This window comes from Centroberyx gerrardi, chromosome 12 (genome assembly GCF_048128805.1).
Source record: "Centroberyx gerrardi isolate f3 chromosome 12, fCenGer3.hap1.cur.20231027, whole genome shotgun sequence".
Classification (NCBI taxonomy): Eukaryota; Metazoa; Chordata; class Actinopteri; order Beryciformes; family Berycidae; genus Centroberyx; species Centroberyx gerrardi.
In genome coordinates this window covers 13118291-13146241 of record NC_136008.1, presented here as the reverse complement: position 1 = coordinate 13146241, position 27951 = coordinate 13118291, and the positions used below count along the sequence as shown (strand labels likewise).

Genomic DNA, 27951 nt, shown 5'->3' with positions numbered 1-27951 from the left:
CCGATGAAGGAGGCCGATGCCATCAAGCTGTTTGTGGGGCAGATTCCCCGGAATCTGGAGGAGAAGGACCTCAAGCCCATCTTCGAGCAGTTTGGCAAGATCTATGAGTTAACTGTGATAAAGGACAAATACACTGGCATGCACAAAGGTTGGTCTCATCATCACCACACAGCATAGACATACAGCAGACTTACAGATAGATAGATAGATAGATAGATAGATAGATAGATTGGGTAGAGGGATTGATGGATTGATGGATAGATAGAGGTGTGACAGTGAGGCAGATAGATGGGTGGATCATCCTGTGCTGAGTGTCACATGTCACCATGGAAACTGTCACACTGGCTCTCGTCTCCATCTCCTGTTCACACTGTAAAAGCGAGAGCGCTAACAGCCAAACACGAACTCATTCACCACACATACACTGTGCATCGAAAATCCTTCATGCGTTTCGATGCGTGTGCCAAAAATTACCAGGAATCAGGTTCCAGTTTAGGATCTTATTGAGATATGTGGACATTCTAGTTTATATTCCTCATTAGAATAATATATAAAAGTATGATATATAGGTTTATCATAATGTGGTATAGTTAGAGCCTCCTAATCATGAACTGTAGAACAGTAGGATCAGTCTCGCAGGTAGATGCACTGATTCTGTTTCTGTTTCTCTGGCTTTACTTTGTTTTCTTTCTGTCTGTATGCCTCTCGCCTTACTAAGTTACGTGTCCTGACCCTGTCTTTTGGATACATGCATGTGTGTGTGTGTGTGTGTGTGTACCCATACAGGACAAGTTAAGCTGGGCGTGACCCCATGGTCACAGTAACAGAAATGAATGAGTTGTCTCTGCCAGCCCCAAAGTGATGCCCAGTTCTAACACTAGATCAGTAATAAACTGTAGTGTACATACACACACACACACACACACACACACACACACCATGACCTGGGGTCCTGTGTGTTATGAACCAGATTAGGCTGTATGCTCCAATCAGTGTAATGGGCCTGTAAGCCTGTGTGACACAACGGAAAGAATCTCTTGTTTTGAGAATCCCCATAGCCACAGTAAGCCCCTCTTAAAAGCAATGAGATGGAGTGTAAGATGCATATGTGTGTGAGTGTGCATGTGTGTGTGTGTGTGTGTGTGTGTGTGTGTGCGTGTGTGTGTGCCCTTGTCCTTCTTTGTGTATTTGGTTTTTTTTTTGCGTCTGTGTGCTGTTATGTCGAGTCATTCTCAATCCCTCAGATGTGGTTCTGTGTAAACGCTTTAGTGAACGCTGCCTTTTCTTCCTAATCGTCCAATATTTTCTTTACTCTGAATCTACTTTAGTCTGTCTGAGATGTTACTGGGATGCTAACCTGCTGCTAATCTTGTTGTCTTAGTGCTGGTGACAGGTGTAGTAAACAGCTCTGGCCAGACAGCTCTACTACCTACCCCTTCCCCCCTACACACACACAGACACAGGTACAGCACACAGGAGAACAGAGGGGTGTATTTGGAGTGATCGTGAGGCATGCGTAGTGGTTGCTATAGGCGGGAACCTTACTGTGCCAAGCCTGTTATTCCCCGGGGGCTTGTTAGCCCCGCGCACACTGTCACTGTGGTGCTGTCCTGTGTGCTGACTCGTGCCGTGCCGTTCTGAACTGTGCCGTGCCGTGAAATGTCCTTCTCCGCTCTAGACCCCTGCCGCTCTAGAGTGCATCATCATGGTGTTGTCAAGTACTATGAAAGTGCATGAATAATTATTTTTTTGGATTCTCTTGATTCGGCCTAGCGATAATTCAGAATAGGTGACGGGCAAAGAGGGAAAGACAAATGACAGGAGACAAGACAGTTAAAGGGTGTGTGGCTGTCTGTATTGTGTGTGTGGGTGTGTGTGTGTGTGCGCGTGTGTGCGCGTATGTGTGCGTATGTGTATTGTCGTTTGTGTGTCTGTCCATATTTCTATATTTGTTTATGTCTTTCTGTCTGTTTGACCTGCAGCTTGTGTGATATCCTCCAAATATTTCAACATTCTTCTCCATCCTCCCCTGCTCTCTCTCTCTCACTCTCTCACTCTCTCTCTCTCGCTCTCTCTCTCTCTCTCTTTCTCTCACGCTCTCTCTCTCTCTCTCTCTCTGTCTGACAGGATGTGCGTTTCTGACGTACTGTGCGAGAGAGTCGGCACTGAAAGCCCAGAGCGCTCTACATGAGCAGAAAACACTACCAGGCGTAAGTGCACATCACACACACACACCCACCTACCCACACACAGACACACATACACACATACACACACAGACACACTATACACTTCACACACAAAGATACACACAAACATGCACATACACATGCACATATCACAAGAGGCCCCACCCCCCAATCCACACATCCGCACATACACACACAAACACACCCACACACACACCCGCCCGAACACACACAAAGCCCTCACATGAGTGTGTAACAGTGTATGATGTTGTGTCCTAGCAGTGCTGTCTGCTACTGGAGGTTCAGCTCCCATTAGTAACACTGTGACATAACTCAACAGCCAGCAGGCGTCTTGCTGTGGAGCGCCATGCAAAGGACAAACACTCCCTCTCACAGGAGACACATAGGGAACTCCACTAGCATTATGATCTCCATTTCTTTCTCTTTCTCTTTCTCTTTCTCTTTCTCTCTCCGTCGCTCCCTCGATCCCTTTCCTCTGCTGGCCCCCGGTGATAGCTCCCGCCTAGAGCGTGTGTGTAATTAATGTGGCCATTCCCCTTTGTCTCGTCCCAGTCTCCCTCAGTCTCTCCAGTGAGGGATCGTGTGCTGCGGCTGGGCCGGGGTAGGACGCTGTTCATTATGGATGGGGCACTACGCGAGCTCTTTGTCTGTCTCATAGGCTGTACCTCTCTGTCACTCTCCCTCCTCTCTCTCTCTCTCTCTCTCTGACCTGGTTTCCACTGCAGTTTAAAAACGGATTTTACAGTAACTGTTTTGGAACATTTTGTATTTTTAACCTACTTTAACATCAGCAGTAGCTACTCGATTCTCCTCAACGAAGACAGAGCGGTGTGAAAGTGTGGGATGCGTCTTCGAAATATGACACATTTTTCCTAACTCTATCTAAAGTCAAATTTGCAACAGTTACAACAGGATGGTGAACATACCCTCGCCATCTCTCAGTCTTTCTCTACTTTTTTCTCTCTCTCCGTCTCTCTGCCGCTAGATCTGAGTTGCATTTCCTGCACCTTCTCCTCAGGCTGGGGTGTTGATAAGATCTCTGTGAGAAAATGGTTGGAGGAGAGCGTGGAGAAAAGGCTGTAAACTTTGGGGGAGGGGAGAGTTTCTGAGACACACAAGCACAAATCCATGCATACATATGTATTGCAATCACGAATGCTTTTCCACACAGGCGGGTATGCCTCTGCATGCGTGCACACACACACGCACACGTACAGACACACAGTGTTAATACTGACATTAATCCAATTAGGGCCCACTAAGGAGTCCGACCTTTCCACGAAAATCACCTTTCCACTGTCTGCTGTCTTTCCTTCCTCCTCTCTCTAATGCTGCCCTTTGTCCCTTTACTCATCCCTCCCTCTGCACTTGTTTTTGTCTTTTCCTTCCCTGTCTGCCATTTCCTTATTCTATCACCACAGATGACATCAGTGACAGAGTCCTTGCAGCAAAAGAAAATTATCTGTAGGTCTACTTTACAAGTGGATAGATGCATTGCACTGCCAAATAAAGAGTCAATCGCAAGTAGTCCAAACAGAGCGGACACACACACAGAGGAAGGAAGGATATTCATTAATAGTCCGGATTTACTGAAGAGCCAGCATGCAACACCCCAGAGGAAGACTGGTACTGAAACGAGGGTGTGGTTGTCGTGTGCTGGCTCTTCAATAAACATGGACTGTTAATGAGGAACATTACTGTCTCTCCGCACGTGCCTCCCCTCCCTTTGGAGTATGGGTCCGTGTCCTTCCCCTTTGGGATGTATATCAAAGAGATCCCATCCCCCTATTCTGTCCTGTTTGAGCCAACGTCCTTTGAAGAAAATTGTTATTTTATTGGCAAGAATATGAAATGTGATTTGATAAAGACATCCCATATTTTAGCTTGTCTATCTGATTTCAGTGAATTGGTTGAACCCACCTATTGCATTGAGAGGAAGGCAGAATCAATGAGGGAAAGTCGATGGGGAAGGGCTAAGGGGAAGGGAGTCCTAGCTGTAGATGGAAGCTACGTACACACTTTTCAATCCCACCGCACTCTATACACAGCACAACACTGATTTCTTTCCACTTGCCTGTTGACTTATATTTGAGTTTGAAACATTGAGGTTTTGAGTTTTGAGGTTTTGAGTTTATATAGGGCTGGGTGATATTGGCAAAATCAAATATCGCTATATTTTACACAGAATACCTCAATATCGATAATGTGATGATATTTTGGGAGTGTTCGTGCTTTCATAAGATATTTACACACAAGAAAATTTTGAAAATTAGTAATGATCATTAGTTATCAGTAATGTGTAATCGGTAATCAGTAATGTGGATATGATGAGCTGGTAAAGGCAATCGTTGATTTTTCTCAGCCAGAACAGGCTAATAAGTTCAGAAAATTGTATCACTTTACTGTAACGCAGCCTTTAAGACCAGGAAGAAGTAATTAATTAATTTAAGGTATTTCACAATATTACGATAACCAAAATCCCAGATGATATCTGGTCTCACATCACAATATCGATATTATACGATATATCGTCCTGCCAGGGGCGATATATCGTATAATAAGTTTATATATGGTATGAGAAAAGATTACATGAATCTACAAGAACAACTAAGAAACATTTGTTTGGTGGCTATATGTTGGCTTGGAGTCCACTATACAACCCAACCCAATTCCTCCCTTTGTGTTTTTCAAGATCCCCCCTTCATTCATCCTAGCTTGTGTTTCCTCTTTTCTGTCCATCTGCCCCTCCTTTCCTGTCTCTGTCTGCAGCTCTGTAGTACATCTCTGCACCCTTTCTCCATGCCTCTGTCTTTCCTCCTCCTTCCTCTCTGTCCTCTCGCTTTCTCTGACTGAATTTAGAAATGACCTCAGATGATTCTCCCTCCCTCTCATACACCCTTCTATTATCCCATTCTTTTCTCTCCCTAAAAATTGCTTTGCCATCTCTTCCTTATTCCTCCTTTCTTTTCCCCCCAACCCTCCATCCATTCCCTCATTCCATTTATGTTTTTTTTTTTATCAAATCCCCTCTGTCCTCCATTCAACTCCTCCCTTCATGTCTCCCAGTTGCTCTGCCCCAGTAGAATATTACAGAATGTTCTGTTCACTATTCTACCCCCATTCCCTTTCATCGCTCGTTCCTCTCCCCTCTGAAATCTCTTCATGGTATCCCTCTCTCATCCCCTTTTCCCGTCCTCCTATCTTTCACTTATTTTTTTTTTCTTCTTCTCTGCGCACTCGCACTCGTACTCCCTCCTCGGATTCTCATTTCACAGTCATTTATGATAACCCTTCTCCTAAGTCCTCCTCTTAGCGTTAGTCTCAGTCTCTCTCTCTCTCCCTCTCTCTCTTTCACACACACACTCCCTCCATCTCCACCCCCCCCCACCCCCAGTTCCTCTACCCTTCGTCTCATTTCCCCTCCTCTTGATTAGTTGACCCTTTTGACCGTTTCACACCCCCATCTCCTCCCTCTCCTCCTTCTCCTCCCTCTCCTCCCCCCTTCGCCCTCCTCCCTCGCTCCACTTGTTAAGCTGCATGATTAGTTTCTCGCAAACTCATTTTCATAGTCAGATCCTGGGCTCACGGTGGGGCAAAGGGGCTGAGGTATACGTGTGTGTGTGTGTGTGTCTGTGTGTGTCTGTGTGTGTGCGTGCGTGCATGTTAGTCTTGGTTACAGGGGAGTTGAATCTTGGGATCGCTCTTAATTGTGGGCACTGGTGGAATTTCAGTCACGGCATACAACTTTAATAGAACCATGGCACCGCACACCCACACACACACCCACACACACACAGTGTTTCTCTTACATCCGTGGCCAAGCAATTAAAGGTTTGGTAACGAGTCCGATGCTAGGGAGTGTTGTGGCCGCCCCTGTCTGTCACTCAGTGATGGGATTTAACGCTGATTTAACGGTTCCAATCAGCCAGTAGACGAATGAAAGGAGAGAGACAGACACACAGAGGGATGCGGAGGAACTATACCTCAACTGTCCCTCGCTAGCTTCAGCAGGGGCAGTAGAGTGTCAGATTGGAAAATGAGAAAAGGATGGAGGGATTGAGAGAAAGAGAGAGAGATGAACAGATGGCCTTATCTGAGTGTCGTGCGCCTTGTGTTTAATTTGGACACAGAGAGGGAAAGGAGGCACAGAGAGAGAGAGAGAGAGAGAGAGAATATGCATTCGTCACAGTGGGAGAAATTAAACAGTGGAACCACAAGCAAGTCCCACTGTAGCACACAGATTTTTTGGTGTATTAGATGTGGTACATAGATTCCCTTGGGGTAGGACTTCCAGATGAAAAAAGCTCATGTTTAGCTGTCACATATCAGTGCTTATTTGCACTTGAAAACTGATGGTACTTTGGTATTGCCATTTTTTGGTTTTCTGTGGTAAGGCTACTTTTTTCATTCACATTTGCATGCTGGGGTTGGATCAAAAGGGGATAATGAGGAAAATATGCGGTTAAGTGAAAATCTGCTCTATCAATTGTCTGTAATTGTTGGGCTTACCTTGATGATGCTTATAATTAACAGGACAGGACATTTCAGGATGTGTGTACATGCATTCATATTTTAAATAAGTCTGGCAATTTTTACTACTTTTCACATTTTTACTATTCTTCACATTTTAGAATAATAGTAAAGACATCAAAACTATGAAATGATACTTGAATGGAATTATGCAGTGACCAAAAAAGTGTTAAACAAAAACTATCTTATATTTTCGATTCTTTAAAATAGCCGCCCTTTGCCTTGATGGAAAGGCAAATTGTTTTGAAAAGAAATTCATACATAGGCATCAACTTAACTATTTATATTAGTCTAAAAAAACAATTTCAAGCATTCAAGCATAAGCCTTTAGATCAAAATGGCTCTAAGATAATGAAAAACATAGTTGTGTCCAAACTTTTGACTAGTAGTGTATCACTAGTCTAAACACCGTCTCTTCCTGAGGGGTCACTGGATAGCAAAGTTATATTTTATGATGCTCATTATCATATATACGAGACATGTAATATACTTCACCACAGTGGCACATTGATTTACAGTAGACGTGTCTGATTATAGCTTGTTCCAGAGGCTACAGGTACACTGCTGACTTATGAGTAGTGCGTCTTGTTAGTCAAGAGGGGAAGTGGCGGTGAGCCGACAGCGTGTGTCCGAGGTCAAAGGTCAGAGTTCAGCCTCTAGTCAAGAGAGTCAAGAAGGCTGGTCTCAGACAAAGGAGCTGTGACCCTTCCTCACCTCAGGGACAGGAAGACTTTGCATACGTGCTCACATACACCTGCCACAGACACACGCACGTGCGCGCGCGCACACACACACACAATTCACCTTAATCATCCATGCAAAACTCTTCTTGCTCCATCTTCATATCTCTTTATTCCTCCACACATGCATCTTTCCTTCTCCTCCCCCTTCACTTCACCCAATTCACTCTTCCTCCCTCTCTCTTTCTTTTCATCAGGCCTCGGCCCATCTCAAACCCACCATTTGCCACACTTGACTCACAGCCTGTTTAGATTTTAACCCCATATCTCCCTTCCCCCACACTCTATTTATCGCTCTATCTCTCCCCAGCCTACTGCTGCTGTATTTCCTCCCTTATCTTTTCCCCTTATCATTTTCTTTTGTTCTTTGCCGTCGATATCTCTCTCTCTCCATTTAATCTCCACTCTCTTCTCTCTCTGTTTATCACTCCCTTCATCTTCATTCTACTTCAAACACGTACGCACAAGTGTTCGTACACAAACGCACGCACACATGTACACACACACACACACGCACACACACACACACATACATCCGTTTGGTCGTGCTCGCATCCACAGATCCCAGTGTAGGTGAAATTAAAGTGTGATAAGCAGCTTACCAGGTGTGTGTTGTCACGCTTCACTGCTCTCCAGGCAGCACTCTGCTCCCTGCTCTTTGATTAGAGCCAAACCGAAGCCTACACACACACACACACACACACACATACACACACATATAAACACACACACACACACTTTACTTCCCATGAAATACTGGATGCCTACTGAATTATTAAACAAGGCATAAGTAGTTCTACAGGACAAGTAGTTAACAATAACTGGTACAGCAGAGGATCGATGCACCTATAAAAAGTATATTGAAAGTTTGTATAGTGATATTGATTAAATGCATTCGGTATGGACCTTGATTTCTTAAGCTAATAAAATAGTTGCAGGCCTAATGCTGGATCATACTAACATGACAAGAGCTGTAATATCTTTTAATGAGCCTGGGTCCAAGAGTGAGAGAAGTAATTTATCATTTTGGTCCTGGACTAGGCTATAGTTTATATTCATGTAGGCTACAGTATAGTAGTAGTAGTAGTAGTAGGATTCACATGGGCCAGCGGGGAACGTTGCAGGGTGCAGCTACAGCAGCTACAGCAAATCTCCAGTGATGCTGCCAGTTCCTTTTCATCCCTGTTAGCATTACAACATGACTAATTCTTAAAGGACAGCCAAATATGTAGAAGTCGACATGGCTAATAAATATAGAAATTGATGTTTAGATTTGATTCACTGACGATCGAAAAATATGTTGTTTTGCAAGCGTCTCTACGAACGTGGAGTGAGACTGTATCCCAGCAGTATGTTCGTTCCTGTTTTTTTCCACTTAGTCCCGTCTTTCCATGTGTACGTCCAGTACTTCTAGCTGATGGCTGATGTTTATCAGATCCACACGGGATGTGTAATGTGTGTATGTTCTGTGTGTGTTTCCATGTGGAATCTAAGATGCCTGGCAGGCAGCCTCCCTACGGGGCAAAGCTATGATGAGCAATTATCCACTAGGGCGACTTTGTAGGCTAATTTAGCATATTTATGTGGTCAGCAGCACTGTTTACTATTCCCCCTCACTGCTTACTGCTGCACTTTCAATTTAGAACAGACCCCAGCTCTCTCTCTCTCTCTCTCTCTATCTCTCTCCCTGTCTCTCTCTCTTTCATTTTCTCTCTGTCTCTTGCTCCTTTGCCATCCCTCTGCCTCTATCTCTCCCTGCCTGATGGGGTTTGTGATGTGTATCGCTCCCCCCTCCCTCATTCTAGTTCTCTATTTTTATCCTCACTGTGTGTGGGATGGGAGGGGATTGGAGGGACAGGTGTAGAATGAAGTGTTTTGTGTGTGTGTGTATGTGTGAGAGAGAAAGACAGAAGAAGAAAGAGCCAGAGAGAGTGATACAGAGGGGGTATGCAGAGTAGAGGGGTGTTTGTGTGGGGCTGTGTACAGCTAAGACCGAGGGGGATTTAGCCTGTTTGTTTTAAACAAAAGTGTTTGGTGTGTGTGTGTGTGTGTGTGTGTGTGCGCGCGCGCACGCACGCGCACGTGTGTGTGTGTGTGTGTGCGTGCGTGCCTGTGAGCGTGTTTGTGCACGCACGAGAGAGCGAAAGAGAGAGATAGTGCCTGCTTCATATTTCACCACAAAATTGAGGCAGAATCTAATCACGGCTCCATAAAAGCCTGACCCTGGAGAGGGCCTGTCTCTTTAAGGCCTGGCCCACACACACACGCACACACATTCACACACGGAAACATTTGTATTTTGGCCAGTTTGAAAATCATGTATTGTGTGGAGACACATGATTACCAGGGTATGTGTTTGTTCACCGCCAAATCTGTGTCTCTCAGATGCTGAGCTCTAAAGTAGCCCAAAGTTGAGTTGAGTCCATATCACACACCATCTGCTTTATAAATCCAGCCAGCTACAAAAATCTGCAGGGCTTAGACTCCAAATTCATAGAATGGGAAGGACTGTTTAGTTACAATTATCAGTTATCATTATTGCATCTGATTCTAGACTATATACGTGCTTTGTTCTAGTAACTTAGGGCTCGCTTCACACCTTGACTAAAGCACAGCGGAGTGGTGCTTGAGATGGAAATCAAGGCATCTCCACCTTCGTATTATGATACACGGATTCTGACTTTGACTTAATCCATTTGTAAGCTGCTTTATTTACGCACTCGAAACTCTGTGCTGTCTAGTGCTCCCATTGATTTTGTGATGTAAATAAAAGAAATCTGATTACTAATAAAAGCCAAAGACATCAAACGGAAACGTGAAGGAAATGAATTAGACTGCAATGCTGTTGATTTGTCTCTGAATATTTGAAATTTTATTTAAAGCAATTTGATATGGATACGAAATGTGTCCTGCCATTTCTGTGTTCGGGTTTTCAAGGAATCATCAGGAAAGAAAAGTAGTGCCAGGTCGCGAAGAGGGTGCCAAGAAATCACTTAAATGTGCTGAGTTTAACAGATGCCCAGTGCTCCTAGCGTTTTGCACATGGATAGGGCCTTGATCATTGAGCTGTGCTGCTGGTCTGCAGAGCCAGATCGCAGAGCCAACATCCCTCCCGTGTTACTTCAGGTAACATGTGCCATTTCCACCCTGGCAACAGGTCCTGCGTCAGCTGGACAGGGAGTCCAGGGATGTTGTCGAAGTATCTCAGGCCTCTGTCTCCCATTGCCAGTTCTTAACAGCAATGAGCAGCCGTACCCAATATTGGCCTGACTGATGCGCAAAGAAGCACAATCAAGTACAGATGTGATTGTGCTCCTTTCCAAACGTCTTTGGAACCATCAACTGTATGCATGTAACCATGAGAGTACAGAAGAACAAATTTATAGGAATAGGAAAAGATGATATTCCAGGAACATTCAATTAGTATGTGATGCAGATGTGGCAAAGTGTGTGCGCAAACTTTTAGTGCAATGAATAATGCATTTGGAGAGTGGCTTGTCTGTAAGAAAAATGTCTTTTTATGTAAAACCTATTTTTGATATTAAAAAAATTAAGTGATTTCTTCTAGGCAAAAATGTGGAATAGCCTAAATGATTTCAGATTTTGTAAAATATATTTTATATTTTTTAGCAAATTAATGTCCCTAGGGTATGTTGCCAGTTCAATCTTTTTGCGCCATGGTCCTAACCATAACTTATTTAAATTTAAAGGCAATGCCTTTTTGGAAAGACATGAAAAGTAGAAAAGTCCATGGTCCAATTTTCCATCATACCAATTGGAAGGACAAAGAAGCCTAAACCCTAAACCCAAAATCCTCAGTGCGCATACTGAATAGTCAAAATCTGAACAGGAACAGCTCAATCCTCACTACATATCTCAGTTTGCGTAAGAACCATCTACATTTTCAGTCTGTATTCAGCCTTTTCAGGAATTCTGAAAAACAGCCTTATTTTGAGATTAATGGCCACACAATTTTCTACATCACACTTTACATTTCACAAATTTAGCTGACACCGTTATCCAGAGTGACTTGCAATGAGTACAAGAAGCTTCAATTCCCAGATAACCAACATTACAAACAACCGATAGTAAGGAGTGCGTGGTGCCCTGACAATATTTCTGTGACTTCAAATAAAATATTAAATTTAAAAAAAATGACAGCTAAAGAGATATAGAGGGGATTCATTTTTTTTCTAAATTATCTAATATTTTAATTAAATGGGCTCTGTTGGCTCTGTTGGCACATAAAGGAAAACATAAACTTTTAAGTAAAACAAAAGAAAACCCTCTGCAATTGGAATGAAAAGGATTTAACAACATAGGATAGATGAGTTAAGGTGTTTCATTCAGTCCATATGATTGTATTTGACTAAAACCTACAACCTCCATTCCAGACACCATGTTTCAACATGTAATATTAATGTGTCTGAACTGAGATGGACAGATAGAGAAGGCCTATATGAGGGGGCTGAATGAGTGTGTGAACTCTGAATGAAAGGGGGGTTGAGAGCAGTGAAGGAGGGGTATGAAGAGGTTTGGCATGAATAGGGCTGTATAGACACGGAGGGGGGAGGGGGAGACAGGGGAGGAGCAGAGGAGGCAGGGGGGAGAGAGAAGGAGGAAGCAAGACAAAAGTTTGCCATAATGAGCGTGGAGGAAGGGGGAGGTGGGGCGGTGCGTGGAAGAAAGGGGGTTTGCTGGGTGGTGGAGGCGTGGGAGGCCGTCGGGGCGCACTTCTGTCAGTTTAAACAGAGACATCTGTCAGAGGGGGCCACTGGTGTGTGTGTGTGTGTGTGTGTGTGTGTTCGTGTGTGTGTGTGTGATTAGGCTGGTGAGGGGCTGACAGGACTTTAGTGGCACCTGGGGTGTGACCTCCGCTCTGAGGTCTCCTCTCTAACCACACTTCAACCTGCTGTCTGGATAATGGCCTTTTCACACCGCAGGGCCAATCTCTAGCCTTATACTACCATATTACGCTGGCTTACATCACTCCTCTTCACAATGCCCCGTCCAGCAGCAGAAGGAAGGAGAATGGGACAACTGGGCTTGTACATCTCCACAGACTTTCATTCAGTTAATGTGCAACAAGAGACAGTTGATAGTTGTCCTGATGATATAGTTTTGAGCAGTTTTAGTTCATATAGGTTTTAGGTTTAAAGAAAATTGATAAAGCCAGTAGACAGTGAATCTAAGCCAATGTACACTGCACTTTGTGAGTGATTTATGATTTAGTTTTTAAACAAAGTTTTATAGATTAGATGAGATAATTATTTTTTGTCTCTTGGTACAGAAATTAGTTTTGCGTCAGAACACACAATACTGATGATAAAGACAGACATTGTTACAAAATAGACAGACAGGCAAACAGAATATCAAATTGACACAGTGACTTCTCCACATAGTGCAATTCAAGCCCTCTCTACCCTCTGGGTGTTTCCTCCCTCATACCCAACCACAGAATACAGTACAAATCATTATTCATTTCAGATAATGCACAGTCCCGGAACTCCAATAGGTTAGGTTTATAATGTTTTAGGATTTAGTTTCTATTTGTATGGGCTTTACATTTGGATATAATTTCTAATTTAGAAGATATTAATATATTTTTGGGCTAATAAATATAGGCCTATGTACAATATAAAGTGAGTCTAAGTCTATCTTCACCATGTCCCTGAAAAAGTGTGAACACACCAATGTGTTGTAGGTAAAAATACAGAGTTCATTGTGTCTGGAAAAATTCAAAACTGCATGACTAGTTTAGACAATAACCTTACATATTATGAGCTGCACAATTATTTGTACTATGGCATGTTCTTGCTTTATTAACTATATATTAACTTCTGAGAATCATCCAGTGACCATAAGAATAGTTGAAAGTACAGACACTCTGGTTGAGTATTTATATCCAGAGATAACAATAGGTCACAATAGTAAAAAAAAAAAAAAAATCTACAAAAGCATCTCTACATGGCACGTGGTTTGACACTTTAGACACTTTGTAATAATTTATTCAAACATAAAATGTCTTATTGACAGTCTAAAAATTACTTTTTTTTAAATAATCTTTATTTGTCCAATTGCTTTTAATGCCTTGAAATGGGACATCGTGGCCCCATATTATAGCTATTTAACTGTTCTTCCAACATATATAAAAATTACCTAAAAGCTGACTCATGATGGTGACTGTATTGTTTGAATTCCAAAGAAAAAAAAGAGTAGAGAGCCAGCAAGTGCCAGAGCATCCAAAAATGTGTCACAGTCGAAATGCTTTTTCTCTACTGAATGTAATCTCAGTGAATATGAAATTTTTGCAATCATGAATTTGTATGCCTTTGAGCGGCCTTTTTAATTCACCAGCTCATTTCCCAAAGGACTTATATTCCCTAAAATAGAAAGAAGGTCCAAGTGCATAGGTCTAACAGTTATCCGCTATAGTGCTGTTGGATTATGTTGGACTAAATCCAAAGGATCAAATTTCAGTGAGTGCTCCTCTGCTGCATACAGAATGTTCTCATTGGGGTTTGACAAAAACAGCATAATATTATACGGATCAACAGGGTAGTTAGTTCTGCTTCATGCACGGTTTGATACCATTACTATGGAGAGAGATAAAGAGAGAGAGAGAGAGAGACAAGAGAATATGTCGGTAATCCATGCTCCAGTGGAGAGGCTGATGAAGGGTTAACTGCCAGATAAAGGATTGAGTGGAGGAGAAGGAGGGCAGACTTCTCAGGTGTGAAGAATGGAATGAGAGAGACAGAGGGAGGAGGGATGAGAGCAGGGGGATGGGGCGCGCAGGAGGTTGTATTATGGTTGCAGGCCCCCGTTGCCAGGCAACGGAGCCGAGCGAGATGCCAGGTTGCTAGGTAACCCGGGGGATGCAAAGACTAACGTGGTGCGATAGAGAGATGGGAGAGAGGAGGGGTGGAGCAGTGCTGTTGGGCTCCTCCACCTTCCCGCTCACTCACTTCTCTCTTTATTTCTCACATCTCAATCTCTTCATCCAGCTGCAGGGCTGAGGCGTGAACTGGAATGGTAGATGTACAGGGAGCTTCATCAGGGAGCTGGGGAGTTGCACGCTACCTTCTTGGTTTTATGGGATTGGTCACACACACAGGTGCACATGCACATACACACCCACCCACCAACCCACACACATGCCATATGCACTCCGAAAGCCAACAAAAATTTTTACACACACGATTAGGGATAGAACAATAACCAATAATACTTTATATCGTGGTAAAAAAAAACAACATTTATGACACCGGCCCTAATTTTTATTACCGTCACCACCGTGATAACCGGCAACTTGTTGGGAGGCTGAATAACAGACCCAAACATCACTATTTTACATATGTTTTACAGTCTTACATTAAAACATGTTTAAAAAAGAAAAATGTCTAGCGATTGATACATTTATTTTTAAGTAATTGAAGCATATAACAGTATTGTTTTTATGGTTTTGTCTTAATAATTATGGGGATAATATTGTATATCAAGATAATTTTGGCCAAGATAATCATACTATGAAATTTTCATATCGGCACAGGCCCACACACGATACATTAAAGTCTGTGTAAGAGAGCCCTTCTTTCCGCTCTACTAGAAATAATAGACTTCTTCTAATTCTACTAGAAACAATAGAGATTTAACGCTGCTCAGTGTGAAAATAATACATTAAGGAGCCCAAGGTAGCACTTGCTCTGCTTTTACATGAAGGTAGAAATTTATATTCATGAGTCATGTAGTTCTAGCTGAAACTGGTTTTTATAAGAGGCAAAAATACAGGGTCAACACAGCTGCTATTTAGCCGTATTTGTTTTTGGTTTTGTAAAAATTACATAAGGGCTTAGTACACTGATGATAATGAGTTGTGGGGCCTTCAAGGCATATTGTAGCTTAGACGGAGAACGAGAATGAGAGAGAGAGTAGGAGCAAAATTGAGAGGAGAAGGAGGAAGATGAGAGAGAGAAAGAGGAGAGAGACAGAGAGAGAGAGAGAGAGAAGGGAAAGGATGAAAAAGATGAAAAAGCAGAGATGACAGTGTCATCAGGCCTGGCATGGGAGGGATTATGGAGTTGAGAATGGAGAGAGGGAAATCGAGGAGAGGAGAGAGGAAGAAATAACGCTGGATAGTGGGGAAGGGATAAAAATAGTTTTCCTTTCTTGTGCACTCTGGAAAATGGACATCTGAAATTGTGTGGATGGAGCGTTCCAGAGGGAGATTGAGGGGGGAAGGGGTGTGTGTTTGTGTTTGTGTGTGTGTGAGCGAGAGCGAGAGCGAGTGAGAGAGTACGAGTGTGTGTGTCTGTGCACTCACGCACACACCACTGCCTGTTGTCATGCTGTACAATGTAATCAGTTTTATATTTCCGTTTGCGGGAACATTTCATTCTCTTTGTGGAATATTGCCCTCCAGTGTTTTGATGGCAAAAAAAATCAAAAGACCAAAATGATAACATCGATTCGACACTGTAGCCTAATCCTTGCTCCAAATAGTGCATGTACACACACATTTACATACACACACTTCCCCCTACCCTCATGATGTGGTGCAATGGTTTGGTCCAGTGATTGTGCGTAGGTGGGGGAGGGGGTAGAATACGATTTGATTGGATAATCCAAGGATTTAATATCCTCTAATCCTAGCACAATCCTCTCTGCATTACTGCAGGGAGTGAGATTAACTGTATGTGTGTAGTATGTGTTTGTGTCTGTGTGCGCAATAGGGCGGGCGTGGGGGGTGTGGGGAATAGTGTGTGTGCAGTGTCTGTGTGCATATGTGTGGCATGTACTGTCTGTGTACTTGTGTTGGCGCCTCAGCATGCAAATGGAGCCGTTTGCATGCAGGTTTTGGTCATGCATGTATGACTGGACATGCTTTCTCTCTAAGTGCGAGTGGCCATGCGAGCTCACACACGATCGTATATCGCACATTTCTCTCCCTCATGCATTTCCATGCTGGTGTGCACATACAAATTTACATTCCTCAGAGATGTAGAAACAGTCTTCCAGAGAGGAGTCTTGCCATGCTGCAGGATAGATTGTACCACACTATGCACATGTCTGTGCATGTTTGTGTGTGTGTGTTTGTGTGCATTTGCAGATGGTTAGTGTTAATTAAGTCTTAATTGGAACGTGAGTAATTAGAGGATAATTTGACTTGAAAGGAGTGTGCGGCTATTCATGTGTGTTGGATTAAAGAAGAGAGAGAGAGAGAGAGAGAGTAGCCTACAGTGTGACTGGCTAGCGAAGCAGGGACTGTATTTGCATTTTTCTCTCTTGCTCAAGGGAATTTCAATTACTCTACTACTAGTATAGATTCAGCTCCTTCACCTTCTCACTCTCCCTCCCTTGCTCTAAACTCACTCACCCTTACTTCATCCTCTCCATACTATCCTCATCTCTCCATTATGGTCACAAACTTATATTCCTTTTCACTTCCTTGCTCTCATCCTTTTCTACCAATCCTCTCAATACTCTTTCCTACACCTCTGTTGTATGTTTGACAATGCTAGAAATGAAGAGAAAGCGAGGTTGGGTTAGGCATTGGGGAGGGTAAACCAGCAAAGCATTCCCCAGCACAAATTCTTTGTTTACCCGAAGAGAACAGCAGTCGCCCTTGGCAACAGGCATCCTTGTTTACCTACCCAGTGTGCCGTCATATGATTGCCATGACAACGAGATGGTTGCCATGCCAATTTTCCGATGCCATTGTGTTGTCTTTGTAGCAGCAGCGTGCACCTCTCACCTGCTCTCTGTGTCCTGTTCCTCTGCTTTTCTCCATCTCCTCTCCTTCTTCCTCCCATCTTTCTTCAAGCGTCGTACAAAATACAAACTGTGTGACTATTTTAAAACATCAAAATGGGCACTACAATGCACGCAGATACACACACGCTTACATACACACACAGACACAGATTGATAAGCCGTTGTTTGGAATCATTAGGTTTTTCTGTTCAATCTGTTTTACTGTCAGAACGATGAGCTTGAATAGACCTAATGAAGGAAGAAATGGAAGAGGTGATGGATGGATAGAGGGATAGAGAAAGGGTTAGTGGACACAAATCCTGCTACAATCAGCCAGGTCTACAACACAGCCTGAAATCAATGAACAAGACGGGACTGATCAATGAATGGATAGCACAAGATGGATGGTGGCATGGATGGACAGCAATAACAGCAGGTCCAAGATATGATGGATGGATGGATGGACGGATGGATAGATAGATAGATGGATTGACTGATTTATGACAGTAACGTAGACCAAGATATGATGGACGGACGGATGGATGGATGGATGGATGATGGACCGTGTAAATCCAAGGTCATAGAAGATTGTTAGGGAGGACTGTGTGTATTTTCTATGTTTGTGTAGATACTGGCAGCTGCAGTCAATAACAGTATGGGGTTAAAAATGTACATCACTCATTCCTCTGCAGTCCCTGTGTGTGTGTGTGTGTGTGTGTGTGTGTGTGTGTGTGGGAGGGGGGTACATGTATGTGCATGCGTGCTTGTGTCTGTGTGTTTATGTGAATGTGCTTGTGTGTGTATGTTTGCGTCTATGCATGTATACGTGTGTGTATATGTGTGTGTGTGTGTGTGTGCGCATGTGATGGCCTTGCCTTAGATCAATAGCTTTGTGGTGACAGCTAAGAGCTGATTAATCAAATGTATGGATCAGTCTCTCTCTGCTCTGCCCTCTCCTCAATTACCAGCTTCATTACATTGCCTTAACACCCCACTGGGACCTCTCTCCATCCATCCCTCTCCCTCTCCTGCCCTCCCTCGCTCCTCCACCCTCCTCCTCTCTGTCACTGTCCCTCCCTCCCCTCCTGTCCTGCTCTTTCACCCTCCATTCCTTCCTCTCAGTTTGTCTCCTTCCTGTCTTCGTATCACTATAGATGTGGGGCACAGCTAACTTGCCACCATTGCTACCAATCACTGTATGACTGTCAGTCTTACAAAGGCATTAATTATTACCATTTTACAGTCTGTTGACAGCAGAGACAGCCGAAACTGTTACTGTCAGCATGACTGAGATCATGACAGGCTAGAAAAATAAACCAAAATTGTTGTTTAGATTTGGTTTACCGAGATTTGAATTTAAAACCACATAGCTTGGATGGGAATCTAGGAGTGTCTGCCCTGCTAGCATGTTAGTCCCCCCACCCCCACCCCCGCTTCCCTTTATGTATCGATATCCCCTCCCTTCACTTCTCTCCTTTACCTCCCTGTCCCTCTCTCTCTGGGACTCCCTCCATCCCTCCTCTGAATCCATCCATCTTTCTTCTCTCCATTCCTTGTACTCTTTCCCTCGTCTCATCGCCATCATTCTGCAGCCCTTCTCCTCCCCCACCCCATCCCTCTGGCATTAACACTGTCTCATTGCCTCATTGCTATGACTAAGCACTGTGTGTGTATATGTGTGTGTGCATGTGTCTGTGTGTTTGATATGCATATATGGTATGATTTTGAGGGTGTGTACGCCTCTGTGTGTGTGTGTGTGTGTGTGTGGGCATGCCTGTGCGTCTGTAGATAGTGTATGCATAGTGAGTGCCGTTCGTTCGCAGTAGGTGTGTGTGCATGCATGCATTAGCGCTCTGACTAAGCGTTGGATCTCAGTAGTCGTGCCATTTTTTGGACAGAGCAAGTCACGACTGAATCACGCCCCACTCCTCCCTCCCTCCCCCTCCCTCCTCCATCCTCTCCCTCTATTCTTCTTTTTGAGTCATCCTCTCAGGGGCAGCTTTGCTTTCATCCTCCCACTCTCTCTCTCTTTTTCTCTCTCTCTCTCTATCCTCCTCGCTCTTCTTGTAATGTTTTTCTTCCACATTTTCATTCATTCCCTGGATTCCTCTTGGCCTTCCACCTGCCCTTTCTGTCGGTCGAAGTCAGTCGGGGTCCCCCAGGCCTCTCTCTCTCCCTCTCTCTCTCTCTCTCCCTCTTTCTTTTTCCCTTTATTTTTAGCTGACTGTGGATGTTCCTTTCACACGCTCGTCTTCTCATCCCACTACAATCTCTTTCTCTTTCTCTCTCTCTCTTCCTCCTCCTTTCCCTCTCTCTCTGTTCTCTCTATCTCAGCCCTCTCTCGTCCCTCATCTAATCCCTAGTGCTTCTGTAATCCAGATCAGCTGGCCTGCATTCTTAATCTCGTCACTTCTCAATCCCCCTACTACTGCACTCTGTGTGTGTGTGTGTGTGTGTGTGTGTGTGTGTGTGTGATCAGAGAGAGTATGGTTGTGTGTGTTTTGACATCGAAAGAGAGCAGCCTGGGACAGAGCTCAGACCACATAAAGACACACCTGTCACCTGCTAACCTTGATTAGTCAGTGACTTATAAACACACACACAGACACACATACACATACACACACACACACACACACACACACACACACACACACAAATTCACAAATGCAGTAAAATAGATTTGTTCCAAAAGCCTTGATATCCAGTTTTGATTTAAAAAAAAAAAAATGTTAACTCATGTTCAATGTTTCAAAAAATGATACAGATGATTACATCCTCCTAAAATGTAAAGTTATTTAAGTGTTAAAGTGTCTTTAAATAGCCATTAGTGAGCTTTATTTTCATACCAGAAATCATTTGTTCAGAATAGATTTATATGTTTTTTCAAGTGAACTCTGTCTTTTCATTAGTTATATAATACTATTCTTTACTACATGCCTTGTGTATTTCCCATAGATTAATAATACACATCATCAGGCAATATAACGGAAATCAGTGCATGAGTACGGATAATAACTGTGTCAGGTGTCGAGTTAACTTCTGTGAAATAAAGATGTGAAATAAAGAGATGTACTTTAAGACAAAGAGAAGACTTGTTCATGTTGACCATCTGTGTTGATTTTCCTGCTTGTTTGTCCTTCAGATGAATCGGCCAATCCAGGTGAAACCAGCTGACAGCGAGGGGAGAGGAGGTGAGACACAAACATACACTCAGGCACACATGCGCATGCACACACACACACACACCACATAGGGTGTGAAAGAGGGAAGGGCAGGTGTCAAGTTGGATCAGACAGACAGGAAAAGTAGTCAACAGGGTGCTTGGTGTCACAGAGGGTTGTTTGGGCTTGTGCTTTCACACACACACACACACACACACACACACACACACACACACACACAGAGTCACGCCACACACTATTTCCATTCATTGTGCCCCTCCTCTGTTGCTTCTCTCTGAAGAGAATGCTGCTCCCTGGTGGAGAAAAGTGGTAACTCCCCCCAAAACACTGATGGATGGATGGATGGATGGATAGATGGATGGATGGATAGATAGATAGATAGATAGATAGATAGATAGGTAGATAGATAGATAGATAGATAGTGCTACATGCATATTTCTATAATCTTATCAACAGAGACAGATGTGACCATATAACATTTAGGGAAAGAAAGTTGATTTTGTATCCTCCTCCCTTCTTCTTTGCTCCCTTGGTGCCTCAGAGGACAGGAAGTTGTTTGTGGGCATGCTGGGAAAGCAACAGAGCGACGAGGACGTCAGAAGGCTGTTTGAGCCCTTCGGCAGCATAGATGAGTGTACTGTGTTGAGAGGACCTGACGGCACCAGTAAAGGTAACACGCGCATTCATACACACAGAAATTACGCTAGCATGTGCACAACCACACATGAAGGATTCTGATTTACACTCTCTTAATGGCAGGTGTTGATTCCATACTGTCTATTGTCACTGACTGTTGATTGACCGTTGACCGTTGATTGTGTTGCAGGATGCGCATTTGTAAAGTTCCAGGGACACGCCGAAGCCCAGGCTGCCATCAACAGCTTGCATGGGAGCCGCACACTGCCTGTAAGTTGAACGCATAGACACGGTCACAAACCCACACATACACACACAAACATACACACACACATATAAAACAAGGCAAGCACACATCAAAACACCAACTCTTTCTCTTAAACACTATAGGGAGGGAGAAGGAATTTTGTACATACCCTTACTCTCTCTTTACTACAGCAAGCATTTAACACTACATCTATAATAATACATAATACACAATAATACATAATAATACAACTCATGAACGTGGAGCTGGGCGGTTCATTTGTTAGCACTGTTGCCTCAGGTTCGATCTGTCTATCTGTAGTCTTTCAATAGACTGGCGATGTGTGCTGGGTGTTTCACTCTATGCTGGGATCCTTAAAAGGATTAAGTGGGTAGAGAAATTGAATGAATGAATAAACATAGTCCCATTAATATATAAAGAAGACAACACATCACATCACTTTCCTCCGTCTCCGTCTCTCTCTCTTCGCAGGGAGCGTCGTCCAGTCTGGTGGTGAAGTTTGCCGACACAGAGAAGGAGCGGGGGCTGAGGAGGATGCAGCAGGTGGCCTCCCAGCTCGGCATCTTCAGCCCCATGACCCTCAACTTCCCCGCCTACAACGCCTACACGCAGGCCGTCAACGCACAGGCGGTCAGTGCACACACACACACACATGCACAGACATTTACTGTATATACACACACATATACACACCGAGTTTGTAAGGGGAGTGCTGTGCTTATGAAAGGATGTAATAAGTTTGAAGAGGCTATCAGTGGTCTAATTGGGGCTAATGTTATTACCCAGACAACAGAACATACGTCATCTGGCATTAGCTTTCCCGCAACACACAACCATTAACCCACTGACTCAGGACATAATGGCCTTGTAATTAGATCTCTATTCATCTGTTCCTCCATCACTCCCTCTCCCTGTCCCTTCTCTTTCTCTCTCTCTCTTTCCTTTCTCTGTCCACTCTCTCTCGCTCTCTTTTTCTCCCTCTTTCTTTCTCTCCATCTCTTTCCTCTCTCTCTCTCTCTCTTTCCTTTCCCCTCTACAGCTGGTCCAACAGCAGGCCCTGGTTGCCCAGTCAGCGTACTTGTCTCCCGTGGCAACAGTTGCCGCGGTACAGATGCAGCAGATGGCGGCACTCAACGCCAACGGAATCATCGCCACACCCATTACACCCATCACACCGTCCTCGGGTAGGCACACACACACACACATACACATACACACAGATGCACACACACACACATGCATGGATGTGCACACACTCACACACATGCAGAAACACAGAAGCACATTGATTTCTTCTATACTTTTTTCCAGACTAGAAGTTCTGTCTAATCCTCCAATAGAAATGTATAGGTGTCTAGTTATCAGCTTTATATTGTAGCTCAAAACTTGAAAGTATTGCTATTTTCTTGCCTTCTTATTCTTCATTTCTCTGACCCTTGAGCCCAAAGTTCTCTATCAAGACAAATAAGGACAGATGTGATGTGTTGTTAAATTATTCTATTTATGTTCAGCAACACAGTCTTTTCCTGATCCTTGACATCAGTTATTGGTATCAGTTTTTTCCTGCCATTTGTGCTGTGTATTGTTTCCTTTTTCTCCAACATAATAGTTCAGTACCTGTCAGTCAAAGTATCTTCTCCACTCTAACTGGTCCTCCTGATTTGTAGGTACGAACACCCCACCCACTATCGCAGCAACACCTGTGACAGCACTCCCTCCGCCACTAGGAGTCAATGGTTACAGCAGTTTGCCCGCCCCCACCAATGGACAGCAAGCAACAGAAGCGCTATACACCAATGGCGTTCATCCATATCAAGGTATAAAATAAAAATAAATAAATAAATATACAGAAGTATTTCGAGTTGCAGTTTGGCTCAAGGGATATTGGGAGGGGGAAATCAAAGCTTTATCATCACAATGCCTTTACATTTCCTCTCTCTCTTTATCTCTCTGTCTTTCTCCACTCTCTCTAGCCCAGAGTCCAGCAGCAGCCCTCGACCCCCTACAGCAGGCCTATGCAGGCATGCAGCACTACACAGGTTGGTGTATGGGCAGATATCAGTGCCACTCAGCTGTCATTTTGGTCCACATTCTTTAAATATATTCCTCTCCTGATTAACATACATCCTGATTGTTCGGGTGGTATACATATAGATGTAAAATGCTTAAAAATCCAGGTGTAAATGAACCCAAGATGCTTTGAAAAACACCCAAACCACATCAGGAGGCAGTATAGATGCATACTACCACATTAATAGCAAAATGTCAATGCAATTACATCTGTAGTCCACATTATTAACTATGTTGGATGGCAGGCAGCTCAGACAGTAGCTTAAAACTATCTGGGAATGTCAACAATAGCAATTTATTAAAATGGATAGTCAGGATACTTGTGGATGGGAAACAAGGAAGGCCAGGTGTCTGCTGTCAGTTTGGTCTGTCGAAACTACTAACAGTAACAACAACAGCTGCATAAAACTGTCTTCTTCTCAGCTGTTGCCTATGGTTGCGTATGTAACAATGCAATTCCCCAAGCGATTGCCATCTTTCTAAAGGATGGAAATATTTCAAGCGAAAGTGACGGGCGTAGTGAATTTTGCAGTAAAGTGAGCTATCCGATTTCAATGTGGACACACGAGACACATTACTGCCAGATAAAAATGTAATCCAGCTAAATCATATCCAGACACAGTCTGGACACAAGATTCATGTTCATTCCAAAAGTAAAGAGGGCCTATGATGTGTGTGAGTCCAGTCTCAGTTCAACAATGTCACTGTTTGGTTTGCAAAGTAGCTTCCATTCAGCTGACTGGAAACACTTAATAGTTTTCACCTTCAGCAGGAGACAGCTCAGTTCGAACAAACTCACGCTATTGGACACTGGTATGTTGCCACCTGTTGTTTTCACCCAATCAGATTATGTCACTGTCTGTCTCTCCCAATAGCGGCGTACCCTGCTGCCTACGGATTGGTCGGGCAGCCGTTCCCACAGCAGCCAACCCTGGTTGCCCAGCAACACCAGCAGCCCCAGCAACAGCAGCAGAGAGAAGGTGATGTGACTTCCTGTCTGACTGGGGCCACACCCCGTCTCTCCCCATATTTTAAGTTGTTTGTCACTAGGCATTCACAGCCACAGATCCCTTATCTTTCTGCCTAATGTGTATGCGTGCGTGTGTGTGTGTGTGTGTCCCAGGTCCGGAGGGCTGTAACATCTTCATCTACCACCTGCCCCAGGAGTTCAGTGACTCTGAGATGCTGCAGATGTTCCTGCCCTTTGGCAACGTCATCTCAGCCAAGGTGTTTGTTGACCGCGCCACCAACCAGAGCAAATGCTTCGGTGAGATGCACAGAGAGGGAGAGGGAGGGGAGAGAGTGGAGGGATAACAGAGAGGGAAGGAACAGTAAAAAAAGGATTAAGCCTTTGTATCAATCGTCATTTTGAACCAGAGTAGCTGGTTCTTGCTGTTAATATCCAGAGGAGGTGAGATAAAGGGCAGGAGAGGTGTGGGAGAGAAGCTGTACAGAGAGAGAGACGATATTTTATGTGACCTGTGTCCCTGTACTAAAATAACATCTCTTTCTTTCTCTGTCTTTCTGTCTCTCTCTGACTGTCTTTCTCTCTCTGTTTCTTTCACTATCTCTCTGTCCCAGGCTTTGTGAGTTTTGACAACCCAGCCAGCGCTCAGACTGCCATCCAGGCAATGAATGGCTTCCAGATCGGCATGAAAAGACTGAAAGTGCAGCTCAAAAGGCCCAAAGATGCCAACCGCCCTTATTGAGAAGCCGTTGACAAGAGAAGAAGAGAGAAAGATAGGTGAGGTGGTGGTGAGGAGAAAGAGATGAGTGACAGGACATGAAGATGAAGAGAAGTGAGGTGTTGTATGTTGGGGGGGGGCAGGAATGAGGCAAGAAGAGGCAAGGAAAAATGGGGGAGCAGGAGAATGAAATTATGTTAGAGAAAAAAACAAGGACAAGATAGCAGTGGCTTTGATGCTAAAATGCTAATTGATGATACAGAGTTATGGAGAAAGACATTAACATGAAATATAAATGAATATGAAGTAGTGAGGGAGGATTAGTGATTACAGAATAAAAGAATAAAAAAGCTTAATCAACTCAGGAAAAATGAAAATACTAAAATATTGTTATCCTTTTTATTTTCTTTCACATTCTTATTTATTTTCTTTCCTGCTGTTTTGATCTTTTCCTGAAACGGCAACTTACCTCACCCAAGATCCTTCCGTCCAATCATAATTCGCGGGGACCCCATCGCTATGGCAATGGTTGCCTAGTGACCGATAAAGCCCTGACCCCCCCTACCTCTCGCATTGTTGTAAGTTGATTGGTTGGCCTGTGTTTGGGTTGCTGTGGCGATTGATTGCCTGTGTTGGTTGCCCTTGGCGATTTTTGTTCCGTCACCTCGAGCAACCGGCCATGCGTTGACCTGCATGTCCTGTTGCCGTAGTGACCACAGACTGTGTTTGGTGCATTGTGACTTTATTTTGTATTGACCTGTGCACATACTGATCAATAACTGTCAATAGCCAGGATTGTACTCAGCATCAATTGATTTGATTGGATATTCGATATAACTGATCATTGCATAGTAATTTGATAAATTCTGTAGCAACGCTCGTTGTTTTTTGCAGCTTTGTTTTTGATCAGTTTCTGTAGTGTTTTGTTTGGTGTCATTATCATTTGAACAAATTGTTTGGGTAAAGCAGTGAGCGTGGGTCTATGTGTATGTGACTGTGTTACACTATTAGTGTGTAATACGGCAGTGCATAATACCTGGTGTATGGGTGTTTGTATAGATCAGCTGTACAGAGAGGTTTCCATAGTGGACTGGTGGAGAAATGTAAAGAGCAGCCTTACAGTTTACTGTACAAGATAAAGAAACTATTTTGAAAGAAGAAACATCATGCTTCTGAATAAACTATTATGTTTTTTACGCAACATAGCCTACATGTTATTACATTGTGCTGTCTTGGAAGCAGCCCAGCAGGCCATGTTGGGCAATAGGCCATGGCATGATTATGCAATACAGTAGGCAACAGTCTAAATCTGAATGTGACTCAAAACTACGGCCTAAAACATGGGCCTCACAGGTTAGAAGAGAGGAGGATGACAGGGGAAGCTATTCAGGATTACTGACAAAAGCACACCATATTTTGGGGTGAGAATGCACTTTGTTGAGCTGTACTCTGATAGGCTGATTTTGTAACTCTGGATTCTGATTGGTTATACTCTTTGATGTGGCACTTTAGTTCTTTGCTCCTTCTTTTCTCTTAGGCCCTTCTCTTGGTCTCTTTTATTTCCTCTGTCACTGCTTTTGTGGTATTACTTCCCTTTCCCTCCTCCTCTCCCCAATCCACCTCTCTTCTCCTCTCTATTCCCTGTCTTCTCCTCTCTATCCCCCCTTACCTCCTCTCGCTCTATCCCTTCTCTCTTCTTCTCTCTTTCCCCCCCTCCAACCTCCTCTCTCTGTCCCCTTAGCTGGTGTTTTGAGGTAAACGGTATGTGGTTGTCATGGTGAAAAACAAGTGCCTCTTGCTTATTGGAGAACAGCCTTCAATTATAGGAATTCTGGGAGAAAAATACCACACAGAATAGACGATTCCTTTAGATGTCTTGATGATTTGAGGCAAGCTTATCCTGCACAAACGCTAACCTCAACCAAAGAGGAGAAAAGACAAAGCTGCTGTTACTGTAGGTCAGTGGAGGCACCTTCACATGGCAGCACACCTTATCAATAAAGGACTCTGAGTCCATGGCTAGACTTTTACATAATACATCCTTTTGGATAAGAAGCAGGTCCATACGTCTAATGGACCTATCTAATATCTAGCTCTACTTCGAAACCTGCTGCCTCTAGATTAGGGAGATTCAAACTGTCACCCAGAATTTCTATACTGCAAATGCCAGAGAGTGATGCATGTTGGTAGTAGTCTGTTTGCTTGCCATGATCCAAGGCACATGAGTGCAGCACATGCTCATAAGCTCACACGCATACACACACACACATGCCCAAATACTGTATCTCTTACACACATACACACAAACAAACGCATGCACACCTCCAGACACACACTGGCAAGCACACATACACACACACAAGCAAACACGCACACAAGGACACGACTAATGGATTTTCACTGTATTGAGTTGCATGACCCAGACACTGTGTGTGTATGTGTTAAAGCACCATGATTTTATTGCTGTTGAAAGACGGAGCTTTATACAACTGTGAATGATGCTTTCTTGTTTTAACCTACTCACCACCAAAATAAAAGTCAAAACAAAGACAAGTTAGGAGAATCCTGAGATGCAGTTTGATAAAAGAGCGGCGGTGGCTTCCAGTCGCGCCCACAGGAGAATTTTGTGCTTTTTGGGGGAGGGGGCATGTTTGACAAGATGGAGGTCTAACATACAACCATGCCCTAACATACTCTCCCCTCTTTTCTCTGTCCCTCTCTCCTTGTTTATGTATCGATCCCTCTTCCCCCCGACTCTCCCTCCCTTCACAGGTGAAGTTTCAGACTCCAGTCGAGGTGGAATCCCAGGGTTCATTGTGCTTTCAGACTGTCTCCTACCTTTGAGCGTCGGGGGAGTGCAGACACACACACACA

At 43.7% G+C, this 27951-nt stretch overlaps 1 protein-coding gene across 1 annotated transcript; it reads left to right on the top strand.

The window, feature by feature from the left end:
• Window positions 1-27928, top strand: LOC139922308 (CUGBP Elav-like family member 3). Its single transcript, XM_071912792.2, has 13 exons — window positions 1-148; window positions 2128-2210; window positions 20379-20427; window positions 20960-21088; window positions 21245-21324; window positions 21794-21937; window positions 22362-22506; window positions 22990-23139; window positions 23296-23361; window positions 24268-24372; window positions 24516-24659; window positions 24974-25136; window positions 27850-27928. The coding sequence occupies exons 1-12, from the start codon at window positions 4-6 to the stop codon at window positions 25099-25101; spliced, it is 1368 nt and encodes a 455-aa protein (XP_071768893.1). The 5' UTR covers window positions 1-3; the 3' UTR covers window positions 25102-25136; window positions 27850-27928.
• The last annotated feature ends 23 nt before the right edge of the window (window positions 27929-27951 follow it).

What these genes read in the sequence shown, in the direction of transcription:
- LOC139922308 (XM_071912792.2), top strand. Translation starts at nt 4, where the DNA reads ATGAAGGAGGCCGATGCCATCAAGCTGTTTGTGGGGCAGATTCCCCGG. An exon ending in AGCAGAAAACACTACCAGGC is followed by an intron (nt 2,211 to 20,378) that starts GTAAGTGCACAT and finishes TTTGTCCTTCAG; the next exon opens with ATGAATCGGCCAATCCAGGT. An exon ending in ACCCATCACACCGTCCTCGG is followed by an intron (nt 22,507 to 22,989) that starts GTAGGCACACAC and finishes CCTGATTTGTAG; the next exon opens with GTACGAACACCCCACCCACT.